General features: G+C 53.4%; 1 protein-coding gene across 4 annotated transcripts; it reads left to right on the plus strand.

Annotated features, from left to right (window-relative positions):
* Positions 1 to 9052: 9052 nt before the first annotated feature.
* On the plus strand, positions 9053 to 14737 carry FXYD3 (FXYD domain containing ion transport regulator 3). Of its 4 annotated transcripts, none has more exons than XM_027079085.1 (7): positions 9053 to 9175; positions 11715 to 11778; positions 13142 to 13174; positions 13282 to 13305; positions 13852 to 13926; positions 14007 to 14043; positions 14374 to 14452. In XM_027079085.1, exons 2-7 carry the CDS (start codon positions 11739 to 11741, stop codon positions 14435 to 14437), a joined length of 273 nt encoding a protein of 90 aa, XP_026934886.1. In that variant the 5' UTR covers positions 9053 to 9175; positions 11715 to 11738; the 3' UTR covers positions 14438 to 14452. The 4 variants fall into 4 exon arrangements, with proteins under 4 accessions (XP_026934886.1, XP_026934888.1, XP_026934887.1 ...); XM_027079087.1 differs by lacking the exon at positions 9053 to 9175 and adding an exon at positions 9190 to 9323; XM_027079084.1 differs by lacking the exon at positions 9053 to 9175 and adding an exon at positions 14545 to 14737 and having other exon boundaries at positions 14374 to 14411.
* Positions 14738 to 14810: the final 73 nt, after the last annotated feature.

Consider the following 14810-nt stretch of genomic DNA (forward strand, 5'->3'; position numbering starts at 1 on the left):
GGTTTGTTCACAGAGAGACAGAGAGCATTGATCTGGCCAAGGTAAGCACTCGTTGACCCCTGGAGATGCCTGAGCTGACTGAAGCTAAAAGAAATGATTTGGCTGAAACGAAGTAAAAATCATGTGACACATCCTAGTGACAGTGTAGTAATTCTGGGTCCACGGAATTTTTCTGTATACCGGCTTGGTTGTTCTTGTTTACAAATAACAGGAAAGCTTATTAAAACTAACTCAAGTCAAAATTTTAGTGTGTATAACTGAAAATTCCAGAAGGACAGCTGGCATGACTTGATCAGGGAGCAGACTGTATCTATCAGCATTTCCCTTGGTTTGTGGTCCTCCATGGTGTCAGCTTTGCCCTCAGGCAGGCTTTTCTGGTGGTGGCAAAATGACCTCCCCTTCCAGGCCTCCAATGTGCTTTCTCCGCTGTCCGAAGCAAAACCCAAATCTTTTCTTCCCTCAACTACTAAACCAAAATGCCTGTGTTTCACTTTGATTGGACCCCACTGAGCCAAACGCTGTGGCCCAGGGATTCTCTTAAGCCTATCTGGTCCTAGGCTCAGGAGCTGTACATAGGAGAGACCCCTCCAACCCTCACAGCTGCTCATTGTAGGGAGAAGGATACAATGGGAGCCCACTCCAGTGGGATCGTATTCCCAAACCAGTATTTCTTGTTGCAACAATCTTCAAGGAATGTAAATGCCCTGGAAAACATCCCTTCTGAGACCTGAGACTTTTGTCTGAAACCCACAGGGGTGGATGTGTTTTCCATGCCTGAGGGCCCCTCCTACAGGAGTTCCATTGTTGGCTGTTGGAAAACACACAGCTGTGCCCCTCCCACCCCACCCCCTTCCAGGAAGGGAACCAGCTTTCAGAATTAGTCATGCTGTCAGCATCCCACACAACAGCCCCATTGAATCCAAAGGGCAGCCCTACAGGGTGAGTATTATTCTTATCCCCATTGTATAAATGGGGAAACTGAGGCCCAGGGAAGAAGACTTGGTAGCCCAAGGTCCCACAGTGAGAAAGAGGTGGAGCTAGGATTTGAACCTAGGTTTTCTGCCTCTGAGATCCTTCCCACTCCGCTTGTGGGTTTGGGTGCCCCCAAAGTGTGGCCCACTTAAGGAAAGGGGAGGGGGGTAACTGATTCTTCTGTTATGGGGCCTGGGACATAGTAACTCGCAAGAATGGTTTTCATTCATTCACACAACACATATTTCCTGAGCACCTACTATGTGCCAGACTTTGTGCTGGGGACACAGAGGACTGTGTTCCATTGAACAGCCCAGGAAGGTCCCTCCCTCCCAAAGCTGACATTACAGGACGTGGGAGGGAGAATAAATATAACCAATAAGGATAGGATTACACAGCATGTCAGGAGGTGATATATGCTAGCGCTACAGAAAAAAGTAGAGAACAGGGTGGGGCGAGGTGGTTCCAGACTGAAGATGTGGTTTTTTGTTTTTTTAAAATTTAATTTATTTTATTCTTAGCTACATTGAGTCTTTGCTGCTGCACGCAGGCTTCTCGCTAGTTGCGGCGAGCGGGGGCCACCCCCCCCCCCCGTTGCGGTGTGTGGGCTTCTCACTGCGGTGGCCTCTCCTGTTGCAGAGCATGGGCTCTAGGCACACAGGCTCAGTAGTTGCAGCTCACGGGCTTAGTTGCTCTGCAGCACGCGGAATCCTCCCAGACCAGGACTTGAACCTGTGTCCCCTGCATTGGCAGGCGGATTCCCAACCACTGCGCCACCAGGGAAGCCCCTGAAGATGTGGTTTTAAATCAAGTAGCCAAGGAAAGCCTCATCAAGAAGGTGCTATTTGAGCAAAGCCCTGAAAAAAGAAGATGAGGGAGGGACCCATGTGACATCTGTGAGAAGAGTGAACTCGGTAGAGGGAACGGCAAGTGCAAAGGTCCTGGGGCTGGAAAGGCACCTAGTGGGTTGGAGGAATAGCAGGGGGGCCAGTGTGTCTACAGCTGAGTAAGTGAGTGAGTGAGGGGTTGATGGGGAGGAGAAGTGATGGGTGACCAGGTAGGGGAGTGATTTACAGGTTGCCGGTCATGGTGAGGACCTTGGCTTTTACCAGGAGTGAGATGCAGCCAGAGGAGGGCCCTGATCTGACTCAGGGGTTCACAGGCTCCCTCTGGCTGTGTGTGGGAAGCTGACTGTAAGGGGTGGGATGGGAGCAGAGAGACCAGGGAGGAGGCTGTGTGATGGTCCAGGAGGGAGAGGATGGAGGCTGGGCCAGGGTGGGGGCAGCGGCAGGGGAGGAGTGGTTGGTTCTGGCAATATTCTCTGGTGTTTCATTCCCTCTTCTGACCAGCTGTCTGTTCTTGGGACCCACAAAATTATGCGGGGCCCTTGATCCTACACACTCACAGGGTGTGGGGCCAGACAACCTGCCTTGGAATCCCAACTTTAACCCTTAAATAACTGTGTGTCTTGTGGGGAGGTGACTGAGCTCCTCTGTGCCACCGTTTCCTCCACTGGGAGAACAATGCCTGCCTAGCAAGTGGTAAGTCCTGCAGCCCCACATGCCGCAGGACTGTTAGTTGACAATAGAGAGAGGCAGTTAGCAATAGCAGGTCATGACTCAGGGATGTACAGGGGTGTGCAGTTGGCTCTCAGCAATGCTTTCTTGGATGCCAAGGTGCAGGGGGAAGGGAGCTGGGAGACTGAGATGTCAGGGGCCCTGGCTGCCTGAGGGCTGCCTGGTCAGTGCCTCTGCAAGGCAGCGGCTGCCAGCCGAGCTCTTAGAACTGCAGACTCATCTCCCTGCCTCTGCAGCCAAGCAGGAGCCTGCCAGCCCTAGCATCAGCCTCAGAGCCTCAGAGTGCCCCCACCGGGCCAGGGCTAGGCAGCCAGGAGTGGGTAAGGCACCCACGGCTAGCGGGAGGGGCAGAGAGGGTACCAAGGGGTCAGGGACTGATCCGAGAGAAGGAAAAGGAAGACTGTGTGTGTGTGTGGGGAAGAACACAGGCTTTTATCTAAAAGGGAAAAAATGAATGTATATATTTATTTATAAATAATATTTAATTATTGTATAGTATATACATAAATACATGATATCCAAAGTTCAATTAAATTCTGTTTAGTTAACATTTAGGTTACCCAATTCTGCATTTATTTTTCCTCTGTTGTTTTTGATCTTGTGTTTTATTATTTTTGTGTAAATATTCATTTAAAAAATGTTATTGATTCGCCCCAACTTTTATTTTGATTTTTTTTTTAACTACAGAAAAGTTACATAAACAGTACGATGAACCCAAATACCCTTCACGGAGATTCACCAGTTCTTAATCATTTGCCTCATTTGCTTTACCTCTCTATGTCTCTACCTATATTCATAATTTTTTCTGAGTTCTTGCATCTCAGAAGTGTTCTCCTTCCCCTTCTATGTGCAGGGATTTTACAAGGCTTGGTCTTTTCTGATGCTAGTTGCCAAAGACTTTCAGGAGGGAGTCTCAAAATATCACCAGGTTTTTCTGTAATCATGCCTTTTCCCCTGACCTCGGGCAGACCCGGGATGACAGGCCTGGGGATTTTTCCTGCCTGAACCGCGCCATGCTACATCCCCCAGGGATGAGTCCCTCAGGATGTGTGTGTCCAGGGTCTGTGCTGTAATGGTGGCCACATAGGCAGAGGGTGGGTCTCGGATGGGAGGTGACAGGAGCAGGCCTGGCGCCAGAGCAACTGTGGGTCTCCCTCTGCCTCCCTCCCTCCCTTGAAGCTTCCTATCAGGGGAAGATGGGGCCTGGGTCACCCCGGGGAGACAGACCTGCCCCTCCAACAACTAATGCCAAGGGGGAATGTGGCCCAGTTAGGCCAGATCTTCCACGAGAAGCTGAACATGCAGCTTGTTATGTTGAAATATCCCGAGTTTAAATGTTGGCAACTGTGAATTTTTGCAACACTCTCTGAACTCAAGCAAACATGTACAATCGTTGGGTTGGCCCGGGGGCCGCCAGTTTGAGATCCTTGTCTCAGGGACTGAGACAGGCTGGGAGGAGGCTATAGGGCTCTCCATCCTACCCCCAAATCCTCTCTCTTGCTTCTCTATAATTCCCACTCACACTTAGGACTCCTAGCCATCAGCCTAAGCCCCCATCTCCAGTGATGAGGAAACTGGTCCAGGACTGTCAGCAAATGTGGTCCCCCTTGCCCACCTGCCCCCATTAGCAGCTCTGCCCTCACCACCCCCACCTCACTCCAGCAAGGCCTCTGTGATGGTGAGCGGGGGCATAAGAGCTCCTTTCTCTTATTATTTAAGAAATACTTCAGGAGCACCATTACATTACTGCCAGGCGTTGTTCTATATATAATTCAGATGAAAATTTGGGGGAGGACCTGACATGATAATCAAAAAAGCAAAGAGGAGTTTGAAGATAGATAAGTCAGAAGGGAACAGAAAGGGAGACGGTGGATGTGATTTTAAATAGGGTGATCAGGGAAGGCCACGTCTTCAGCCAGGACTTGAAGAAGGTAAGGGAATGAGCCCTTACGTACTGACATGTGGGAGAAGAATCCCAGACAGAGGGAACAGCTGTTGCAAAGGCCCTGAGGCAGAAACATGCCTGGAGGGGAGGAGGGGTAGCGGGGGTGGGGGGGTGGGGGGGTGGGGAATGGTGGTACCTGAACCTCCCCCCTGCCCCACCCCTAGCTTTCCTAGTCCCTAAGATGGAGACTCACACAGGTGGCCATAGGGCCAGATCCAACCTTGGACACATTTCATCTGGTCCACAAAGTGTTAGGGAAATTAAAAGTCAGTTACCAACATTTAAAAATCAGGAGATTTCATCATAAAAATCAACCTTTCCAGCTTCTCTTGGTGGGTGATGACATTGAGCGGCACAGAGTGCAGATCTCAAGGGTCCTGTTAACCTTAAGTCGCCTTGTGTGGCACCTCATGTGGCACCTGGAAGCCAGGCAGACAGCGACATGCCCACAGCCACACCCCCAAAGTGTCAAGACAGGACCTGCCAGCTCCCTCTTTTTTCCCACAGGTGCTGAATTCTGAGGCCACAGGGAGCGGCCCCACAGAGCCGCAGGCGGCCTCATTTGTCTGCCCATGGGTATCTCTGTCCCCGTCTTGCCCAGGAAGCAGGAGCTTGGAGTGTCACTGTGATCACACCTTCCCAGCCCCCCAGCCCAGCCTCTCAGCCTCTACCTGGGAAGGTGAGGCCCCAGCCCCACCAGGACCCGTCTCATGGGTCGGGGTGCTTCCAGCTCCCACACCCCAGGCTGCCCCATTTAGGGCCTATGAATTTGCCAGGATCCTGAAGAAATACAGCCTTAAGAGAAGAGCAATAAAATGACTGAGTCCTGACTAGCAAAAGCCCGATTAATAAAACTTTGAACTGCTGACTACAAAACACCCCACAGCCTTGATTTTGTACTTGAATTCGGCGTTCCTGAAAACTTGGTGATGTTCAGAAACCATCTGTAGGTTTGGTTTTTCTCATTTCGCAAGAATTCCCAGGATACTGAGAAATCACAGCTAATCTCTGCTTCAGCAAATGATTTCGGGCTTCCCTGGTGGCGCAATGATTAAGAATCCGCCTGCCAGTGTAGGGAACACGGGTTCGAGCCCTGGTCCGGGAAGATCCCACATGCTGCGGAGCAGCTAAGGCCGTGTGCCACAACTACTGAGGCTGTGTTCTAGAGTCCGCAAGCCACAACTACTGAGCCCGTGAGCCACAACTACTGAAGCCTGCACGCCTAGAGCCCGTGCTCTGCAACAAGAGAAGCCACCATAATGAGAAGCCCGTGCACCGCAACGAAAAGTAGCCCCCGCTTGCCGCAACTAGAGAAAGCCTGCGTGCAGCAACAAAGACTCAGTGCAGCCATAAATAAATAAATAAATAAATAAATTAAAAAAAAACCCAAAACAAAAAACAGACAAAAAACTCCAAATGATTTCAAAAGCAAAATGAAGGGAAAATATTCCAAATGGCTTTATTATCTATATAACATGATAATATAATATTAACACATATATTTGTATATAAACATAAACACACAACACATATACATATATAAATAAGCGGACACATGTTGAATATGACTGAAGTCAAGCGGGCCTAGAAAACTCATCCCAAAAGAGATTCAACCCCCAATAGGATGCAAGCGGCTGCATGCACTCCACTCCCTGCAGACCTTCCCCAGGGTCTCAGTGTTCACACCTGTCCCCATCCACACGGGAGTCTCAAGTCCTGCCCTAAGCCCCAGCCCCTGCCCAACACCCACTGGGATGGGGCACATTCTGTTCCGCCCTGGGTTAGGTATAGGCTTATAAACATCCAAACGCAAGACCATATGATTAAAACTTCAGGGAATGCAGTTTGCAGAAGGCTCTAATTGGTGGTCCCCCCCAGGCTGAAACCAGCCCTTAGATTTGTTTCGTTTGACCTGCATAATGTTTTAAAACTCTGAGCTTTTTTTTGGTTTTTGGTCGCACCACGCGGCTTATGGGACATTAGTTCCCAGCCAGGTATTGAACCTCGGCCACAGCAGTAAAAGTGCCGAGTCCTAAACACTGGACCGCCAGGGTATTATTCCCTGAGCCAACTTTTAATATTGGGAACTCTACATAAAGGTTCAGGTTCCTGACATCTTTTGAAAGTATAGAAGCAATTGGCTAGAACTGTGTAGAGGTTATCCTTGAAATTCTTTTAATTAAACTTTTTTTCAAAGTGGTACACTTGCAGGATTTAAAATTCAGAAGGTAGAAGAAGGTGCATGAGCTTAAGTGAGTCTCCCTTCCCAGCCATCTCCCAGCCTCTCGGTCTTCCTCTTCAGAAGCAGCCATGGGTACCAATCTCCAAAGATATTTCATTCATTTATAAGTATATGAATATACATTATTTATCCCCTTACAAATGGTAGCATGTGTCTCTACATCTTCCTTTTTTTCCCATAGCAAGATGTCTGGGAGGTACTTCTGTATCTGTCCACATGAGCTTGAGCCAGTGATTTTTGTGGCTGCCCTTTATTCATTTAAATTTATTTTATTTTATTTTTATTTTTGGCTGCACTGGGTCTTCGTTGCTGTGCACGGGCTTTCTCTAGTTGCAGAGAGCCGGGCCTCCTTTTCGTTGCGGTGCGTGGGCTTCTCATTGTGGTGGCTTCTCTTGTTGCAGAGCACAGGCTCTAGGTGCACGGGCTTCAGTAGTTGTGGCATGTGGGCTCAGTAGTTGTGGCTCGCGGGCTCTAGAGCTGAGGCTCAGTAGTTGTGGCGTATGGGCTTAGTTGCTCGGCGGCATGTGAGATCTTCCTGGACCAGGGCTCGAACCCGAGTCCCCTGCATTGGCAGGCGGATTCTTAACCACTGTGCCACCAGGGAAGTCCCGGTGGCTGCCCTATAGACAGGACAATAGTTCTGTTTGCCCAGCTGCCACCGTACCTTATAGTCTCATGCCTGGCCTGCTTCACTCATTCATGATTCTTGCCTGGCCCCATTGACATCTGAGTGTGCAGACTCCGGCACAGGTGAGGGATGGAGCATCCCTCCTAGCCACCCAGCACTCGCCCCTTCTGCCTCGGATGCACGCAGTTCCTGGACTTCCCAGCAGAGGGAGACACCACCCCACCCCCAAGACCACCAGAAGGGTCTTCAAAGGAACATTGCAATCTTGAAATGTCTGGGCAAGAGATGTTATCTGACCGGACACAAAGACCCCCTTAGCTGGACTGGGATCTCCAGTCCCCACCATGCCTCCCCTTCTCTGTTTCTATCTCCCTCTGAACCTCCTGCTTCGACTGAGCCCCACCCTGACTGAACCCCACTCTTTGCAGGGACTGGCCCCTCCTTGGTGGGAGTTGTAGGGAGACCCTGTCCTAGTCTAGGGCCTGGGATTGAGAAATTGCCCAAGGGGCCCACAGAAAGAAAGCGTGTAGCTGGGCGGGCGTTCCTTGCCCCACCCTTCCCCCTCCCTGCTGAGAAGTGGGGAGGGGTCCTTTCTCCCTGCCCCCAGCAGGGCCTTGACCTCAAAACCCCCTCTCCTTGTCCAGCACTCCACACTCCCCATGGTACCCTCTCCCTGGCCTGGCTCCTGCACCCTCCTCCCCACCCCCGCAATGGTGTTGGGGGTCGCCTGGAGTCCAGCTGGTGGCCAGTGCAGAGCCACCCTAGGAAGGCCCTGCCCCTCCCCGTGACCCCAATCCTCCGCCAGCCACTCAAAGGCGCCTTGTTCTCCATCCAGCCCCCAGACAAAAGTCCCTCTGTCTAAAAAGGCGGAATTGGGGGGAGGGGGCACCCCAACGGGGAACAAGTGGGGACCTGCACAGACCCCAGCTGGAAGGAATGCCATGAGGAGGAGGGACAAGAGAGGGAGGAGGGAGGGGAAGGGAGCCTTGCACAGTGCAATGCCCTTATCCGGGGTGAGAGGCAGCCCCCGTCCCAACACCCACTGCGGAGACATCTGGCTCCCAGCACCCTTGGGAAGAACCCAGGCTGGGAAGGTCTGCCTGGTGCTGGGAACCAGATCCCAGTCTCCCTAGGCCATGATGGGCACGATGGGGGAGAGGTCATTGTCTACGGCCCAACAGCTCACTGCCCCCTCACACACCCCCTCCCCCCACCCCGTGCATCCCGTCCCCACCTCATGACCTTGGTCCTATCAGCATCTTCTGCTGACCCTCAAACTGTGTCAACGGCAGCAAGTAGCCCGGAGGAGGACTTTAGATCTCCCGCAATGGCCACCCATCCCCCCTCCAAGGACAACACACAATCTAAGTAAAAGAGATTAGGTTATTACAAACAAAGCATGGCCTTCCCCCCACCGCCCCGCCAGGCAGAAGCTCTGCCGTTAAAGACCTGAGCCCCTCCTCCTTCCAGGTCCTTTTCTGAGGGGCAGGTGACTGGAGAAAGCCACCTCTCTGGATGTGAGGGGCAGAGTTCCAGCCCTCATCGTATTCTCCTTCTGCCTCGCCTAAGGCTGCTGTGACCCGAGAGACCCCAGGGAGCTCCCTGCCACTAGTGGTTGGGGGTTGGAACTGTCTCTTTAAGAGCAGGTGTGAGGTGAGAGAGCCCCTGAGCTTTAGGGAGTCAGACTAGTTCTCTACCTGCCCAGGTTTGCTTAGGGCGTGGAGGCTGCTGCGGATAAAGGCAGGACCCAGGCTAAGCAGCCCCGCTCTCTCCCGGAACCTGAACCTCCGCGCAGCCTGGGGAGCACGCAGGTGAGGGGCTGGGGCCCCCTCCCTCCAACCCCCTCCCTCCACTGCTCTCTGCTAAAGACCCCTAGAACCTTCCCCCTTCAAGGTCCTTTGCTGGGGGAGCAGATTAGAGAAAGCCCCCCTCCCCATCATTCACCGCACAGGAGGCCGGGTGAGCCAGCTGGGGCGAGGGTAAGGCCCACAGATGGGACTGGGGTGTCTGTTAGACTGGTGGGTCTGGGTAGATCGGGGGTTCTGAGTAGCACAGAAGTATCTGGATCGGGAGGATCAGACTGGCTGGATGGGTGGATGACTAGGTGGGCTCAGGGTGTCCGCATATTGGGAATGTGTGGGTCCTGGAGACCTCTAGGGGAAGGGGCTGGCGGCTTCCCGGGGAAGCTGTAACATGGGGAGGTGGCGCGGAGACTTCAGGGACACGAGGGAGTCATTTTGCTCAGGCCTGAAGGGCCTGGCCACCATCATGGAGAAACAGAACGATAGTAGGGGATGGACGGCGGAAAGTCCTCACACCAGCACTGGGATCTCTGGGGCCAGGAGAGAGCAGAGAGGGGTGGGCGCAGCCTCCGTCTGCAGGCTGCCTTTCTCTCCAAGGCTTCAAACCGACTGCAGTCAGTTCTGGAGCTGCCCTGGGGCCTCTTCCAATAACAGCCTGAACAGGGCAGGAGAGGGCAGATGCCCGGATGCCAGCTCCCAGCAGCCCACACCATGGGACAGTAGGGTGGAAATGTCGTGCAGGGGCTGGGGTACGGCTGAGACCACCCATCAGTGCCCCTTGTGCTGGGGATGCTGGGAGATGCCTGGGGAGGGGCTGTATGGGGGTGAATGGAGCCCTCACCGGCCAGGGAGGCTTGGAGGCTCCCATGGAAAGAGGCTTAAGCGCTGAGACTCTGAGTCCCGGGTGACAGTATAGAGCATTAAGCTGAATTCGCAGGGGTGACAGGGTTGCGACAGCAACGTGAGCTAATCATAGTGCCAACTTCATCAGGCTGTGAAGATTACATGTATGAACAAGCGCAAAGAGCTGAGAACAGTGTCTGGTGTGGGGTCAACATTCAATCAGCACCTGCTCTCATTACTAGTATTAGTGAGATCGTGGGGTGACAAAGCCTACGGGTTCGCTTTAGACTACGGGTGGTCCTTCTGCAGACCTGTGCTGGGAGCCACTAGGCTGTCCCACTCACGTACACATTCCAACTCTCCCCGCACCACCCCAAATTTGAAGGGGGGCGGTCTTAAACGCCTTAGTAATGTTCCCCAAAGCTACAGGCCCTTTTCCTGCCTGAATGCTCAAAGAAATGAATGCTCAAATTAAAACTGTCTGGTATATGGGATGAACTGGGAAGCTAAGAAGGTTCCCAGGAAAGAAATTCAGGGAGGGGGTTACATAGAAGCCAGAGAGAGAGAGACACGGGACGTGCTCTCCAGCTGCGGACAAGGAGACAGAGCAGGCAATGTCAATGGGCTTTTTACCAGGCTTAGGGAGGGTATGTGTTTTGCCGTCTGTGAAATGGGGCGTATAACCAATGGCCTCTGGGATTCTTGGGGGATTACATGAGTGAAAACCCAGCAAGGTCATTTGGCGGTGCCCAGCACAGGGTGGATCTAAGTGTTAGCTCTTGCTATCAAGATTGGGACAATGTATGCTGTGGCAGTGGGGCAGGGGCGGGAGAGGGGACAGGGGGACGCACAGGGGGACTGATACTGGACCAAGAAGGGGGCGGCGGAGTGTTCTTTGTGCTGCGCAGGCCTACCTGGGGAAAGAGGAATTGTTTGCTGCCAGAGGAGCTTGGTAGGGGTAGAGGCAGGACCGAGGACTGGGGTGGGATGGGCAGGGGTGGGGCAGAAGCAGGACGGTGGGGTGCGAGGAGGGTGGGGCAGAAGATGAGGCTGGGGCTGCCCTCTCCCTCCCCCTCCCCCCTCCCCCATCCTCTCTGAGTTCTCTCCTCCCCACATCCTGTCCAGAGCAACAAGAGGAGCCAGCTCAGTCCCCAGCCCTGGCCCAGCCCAAGTTCTGCGAAGTCTGGGCAGGGCGGGCAGGCTCCGAGCTGTCTATGGGAGACACGCCCAGGAGCAAGGCCTCCTGCCACCTGGCTCCCAACACCCCATTTCCCAAAACACCCCAAGGCCCTGAGAGAGCCCTGAGTTAGGAACAGCCTCCGCAGAGCCAGGTCTGGTTTAAATCCCGCTTCCTGGCAAGGTGACCTTGAGCACCCACTTTCACCTCTGGAGCCTCAGTTTCCACATCTGTAAGATGGGGATAACAGCTGGCAGCACCTTCCTCATCTGGTTGCCAGGGCAATTCACTTAAAGCCTCAAGTCCACGTCCAGTGAGTTATTATTGCTGCTCCCCCCGTAGGCCTTCGTTCTCACCCAGCCCCCACTGCACTTTCCGGCTCCTTCTTATCTCTCAGCCCAGCGGAGTTTCAAGGCCAGGCTTTCTGCCCTGGGGTGAGCTGTGTACCCTGGATAAGGAGCACAGCAGCAGGGGATTGGGAACCACAGGCATCCCGGTAGCCCTGCTAAAGCTGGACCTCCCCCCTAGATCCCTCCAGGCCAGCTCTCCGACATGCAAGAGGTGGCCCTGAGCCTGCTCGTCCTCCTGGCAGGTGAGTGCCCGTTCCTGGACTGCCTTTCCCCTGACCCCCTCAGCTGGGTGGTGACCACGCTTGTGTGTGGCTCTCTCGTGCTTTCTGCCTGCCCTGTGGGGTGGTGAGTCTCAGGACAGCATCTCCTGGAAGGTGGGAAGTACCACACTGGTGATTTCAAGGAACACATAAAGGAGGACCTCTTACAGCAGAGGCTCACGCAGCTCGTCATGCGTGGTCTTGATGTCTCCTTGGTGATATCAAGAAGGCTCAGCTCTGGGCTACTGTGTCTTTAACACTTCTTAACACTTGATTACGAGAGGTAAGAGTTTCAAGGTTATGTGGCAAGTTGCCAAAGCCCCTTGTGCCTCAGTTTCCCCATCTGGACAATAGTAGCACCTACTTATAGAGTCACTGTGAGGATTAAACGAGTTACTGTTTGCAGAGCACTTAGAAGAGTGCCTGGGACAGAGTAAGCACCATGTGTTTGTGCTTTAAATATAATTTAAAAATATGAACCTCCCTTTAACAAAGAAAGAACAGAGCTTAGGCCCAGAGCTAAGGCAGCCCACTGCTTCTAGCCAGAATTCAAACCTAGTCCTTTGCTTTCATTGTACCTGTTTTTTTTTTTTTTTTTTTTTTTTTTTTTTTTTTGCGGTACGCGGGCCTCTCACTGTTGTGGCCTCTCCCATTGCGGAGCACAGGCTCCGGACGCGCAGGCTCGCAGGCTCGGCGGCCATGGCTCACGGGCCCAGCTGCTCCGCGGCATGTGGGATCCTCCCGGACCGGGGCACGAACCCGTGTCCCCTGCATCGGCAGGCGGACTCTCAACCACTGCGCCACCAGGGAAGCCCTCATTGTATCTGTTTTTATCAGTTACATTGGGCAAGACTGCCATTCCATTCAGGGTAGTGATGTAAAGTTGCATTTTTAAATAAAGCATATTAAGTTTATAATTAGTAAGTCACTTTAAGGGGAGTGGTGAGGGGTGGGTGGGATGTGGACGTGGCAGAACCAGGAGATGAGGGCTGAGAACGCCTGGGAGCTGAAGCCACCTGTCATCTTGACAAGACCATCGCTCGTTTCTGCAGGGGGTGTGGATTAGCCAGGTGTCTGGAAACATCAGGCCAAAGGCTGGCTAGGTGGCCCAAAGCCACCCAAGTGAAAACCTATTGCAGGTGTGGGGCTGAGTCAGGGGAAACCCTCATTTCCGAGGTGGAACGTGCAGAGGAGCTAGTTTGGGGTTGGACCCCTGTGCCCGTGGGAGGTGGGGAACTGTCCATCAGGGGACCCTAAGCTTAGGCCTGGAGCTCCAACGGCCCTGGCCCCAGCTTTGCCGAGGCCAGCACCCCCATCTCTCTCCTACCCCGCTTCTCCCTGCCAGGCCTGCCTGCCTTGGATGCCAACGACCCAGAAGGTGAGTCAGACCGACTCTTCCACCAGTCCCGCCCCCAAAGTCTCCCCCAGGACCCCTGCATCCCCACTCTTATCCTGGATTCATGTCCTATTTTTCCTTCCTTGCAGATAAAAACAGTCCTTTCTACTACGGTGAGAGCCTGTGCCCCTCCCTTTGCAGCCCCACTCACCCCTCAGACCGATTTCGTGCCAACGGTCCCACACAGGGTTGAGTGAGGGTCTGATGCGGGTGACGCAGGGGCGAGGATTGGGGCATTGAACAGTAAACACAGGGGATTAAGGCAACCAGGCATGCCAGCCTGGTCCTTAGAACCACCCCCACGTTTTCTTCCACGTCGCCCCACGCTCCCTCCCTCCCCTCCTCAGGCCTCTGCTCAAATGTGCCCCTTCAGCCGGGTCTCCCCTGGCCACTCTCCCTAAAAGAGCTGTCTTCTGACTCTCCGTCCCCTGGCCCTGCTTATATGTCTTCAGACCGCTTCTCTCTACCTAACTCCACGTTAGATCTCTGTCGCTTGCTGTGTAGAGACTGGAAAGTGAGTGCAGGGACTGGAGGGCTGTCTGTTCTCTCCACTGCTGTATCCCACATCAGGGGTGCCTAATGCATATCGTCAAGCGGTTGGGGGCTTGGATGAGGAGGGCACGGGCTGGCACCGAGGGCCCCCTCTGGGTTTCTCCTAGACTGGTTCAGCCTCCGTGTCGGCGGGCTCATCTTCGCAGCGGTCCTGTGCGCCATTGGCTTCATCGTCCTCATGAGTGAGTGGAGCAGCTGGCGGGGGAGTGGGCAGCGCAGGGCGGTGGGTGCCCTCCCCTGACGTTCCCCTCTCTCCTAACAGGTGGGAAATGCAAATGCAAGTTCAGCCGGAAGCCCCGGTAAGATGGGTCCCAGGCAGTGTGCCTGCCTCATACTGGACAGACACCTTTCAGGGGGAAAGAGCTAAATTTCGCAAAAAAAAAAAAAAAAAGGCCGGGTTTCTGGGTCTTGCCCTGGAGAATTCCTGTTACTGAGATCTTCCAGGTTTATTCTTCAGAGCCATGAATCCTCAGAGGGCCTCCAATCATGAAATGCTTTGGTCCCTGGGATGGTACCACTTTGTGGGAAAATACCTAGGAAGATATGTCGGGGCAAGCTGAGAATCCTCTAGCCTTGAGGGAGAGGATGAACGGGGGTGAACAGAGATCTCATCACTTTTCTTTCCCTAGTCACTATCCAAGCGATGCCCCACCTCTCATCACTTCAGGTAAGACAGGGACAGAATGGAGCTGACTGGGACATAGGGTATGAGGTGTGTGTGTGCGTGTGTGTGTGTGTATGCACCCTGGGGAGATATAACCTGATCCACTCTCACGAGCTGACCCTGTCACCTCTCCCAGGCTCTGCCCATAACTGTTGAGGATGGATCAGCGGAAAGAGCACCGAGGGCCACTCTTTCCCCAAGTCCTGGCTCTGCACAGGATCCTAAACTCCAGGATGGAATTCTCAGACCACCTGGCCAGGGCTCCATCTCATCTCTCACTGGAGGGGGTCTTTGTTCAATTTTCACTCTTAAATGATCTTGCCTTATGCCCAAGCAGCCTCGAAACTCCCTATGTGCGCGTTGGGGTTTTGGGGGGCCAGGAGAAGGTGGATGTGCATGGGG

Source organism: Aethalodelphis obliquidens, unplaced genomic scaffold (genome assembly GCF_003676395.1).
Source record: "Aethalodelphis obliquidens isolate GAN/ISIS:26980383/991018 unplaced genomic scaffold, ASM367639v1 scaffold43, whole genome shotgun sequence".
NCBI classification, from domain to species: Eukaryota; Metazoa; Chordata; class Mammalia; order Artiodactyla; family Delphinidae; genus Aethalodelphis; species Aethalodelphis obliquidens.

What these genes read in the sequence shown, in the direction of transcription:
- FXYD3 (XM_027079085.1), top strand. Translation starts at nt 11,739, where the DNA reads ATGCAAGAGGTGGCCCTGAGCCTGCTCGTCCTCCTGGCAG. An exon ending in CCTGCTCGTCCTCCTGGCAG is followed by an intron (nt 11,779 to 13,141) that starts GTGAGTGCCCGT and finishes TCTCCCTGCCAG; the next exon opens with GCCTGCCTGCCTTGGATGCC. An exon ending in TGGCTTCATCGTCCTCATGA is followed by an intron (nt 13,927 to 14,006) that starts GTGAGTGGAGCA and finishes CTCTCCTAACAG; the next exon opens with GTGGGAAATGCAAATGCAAG.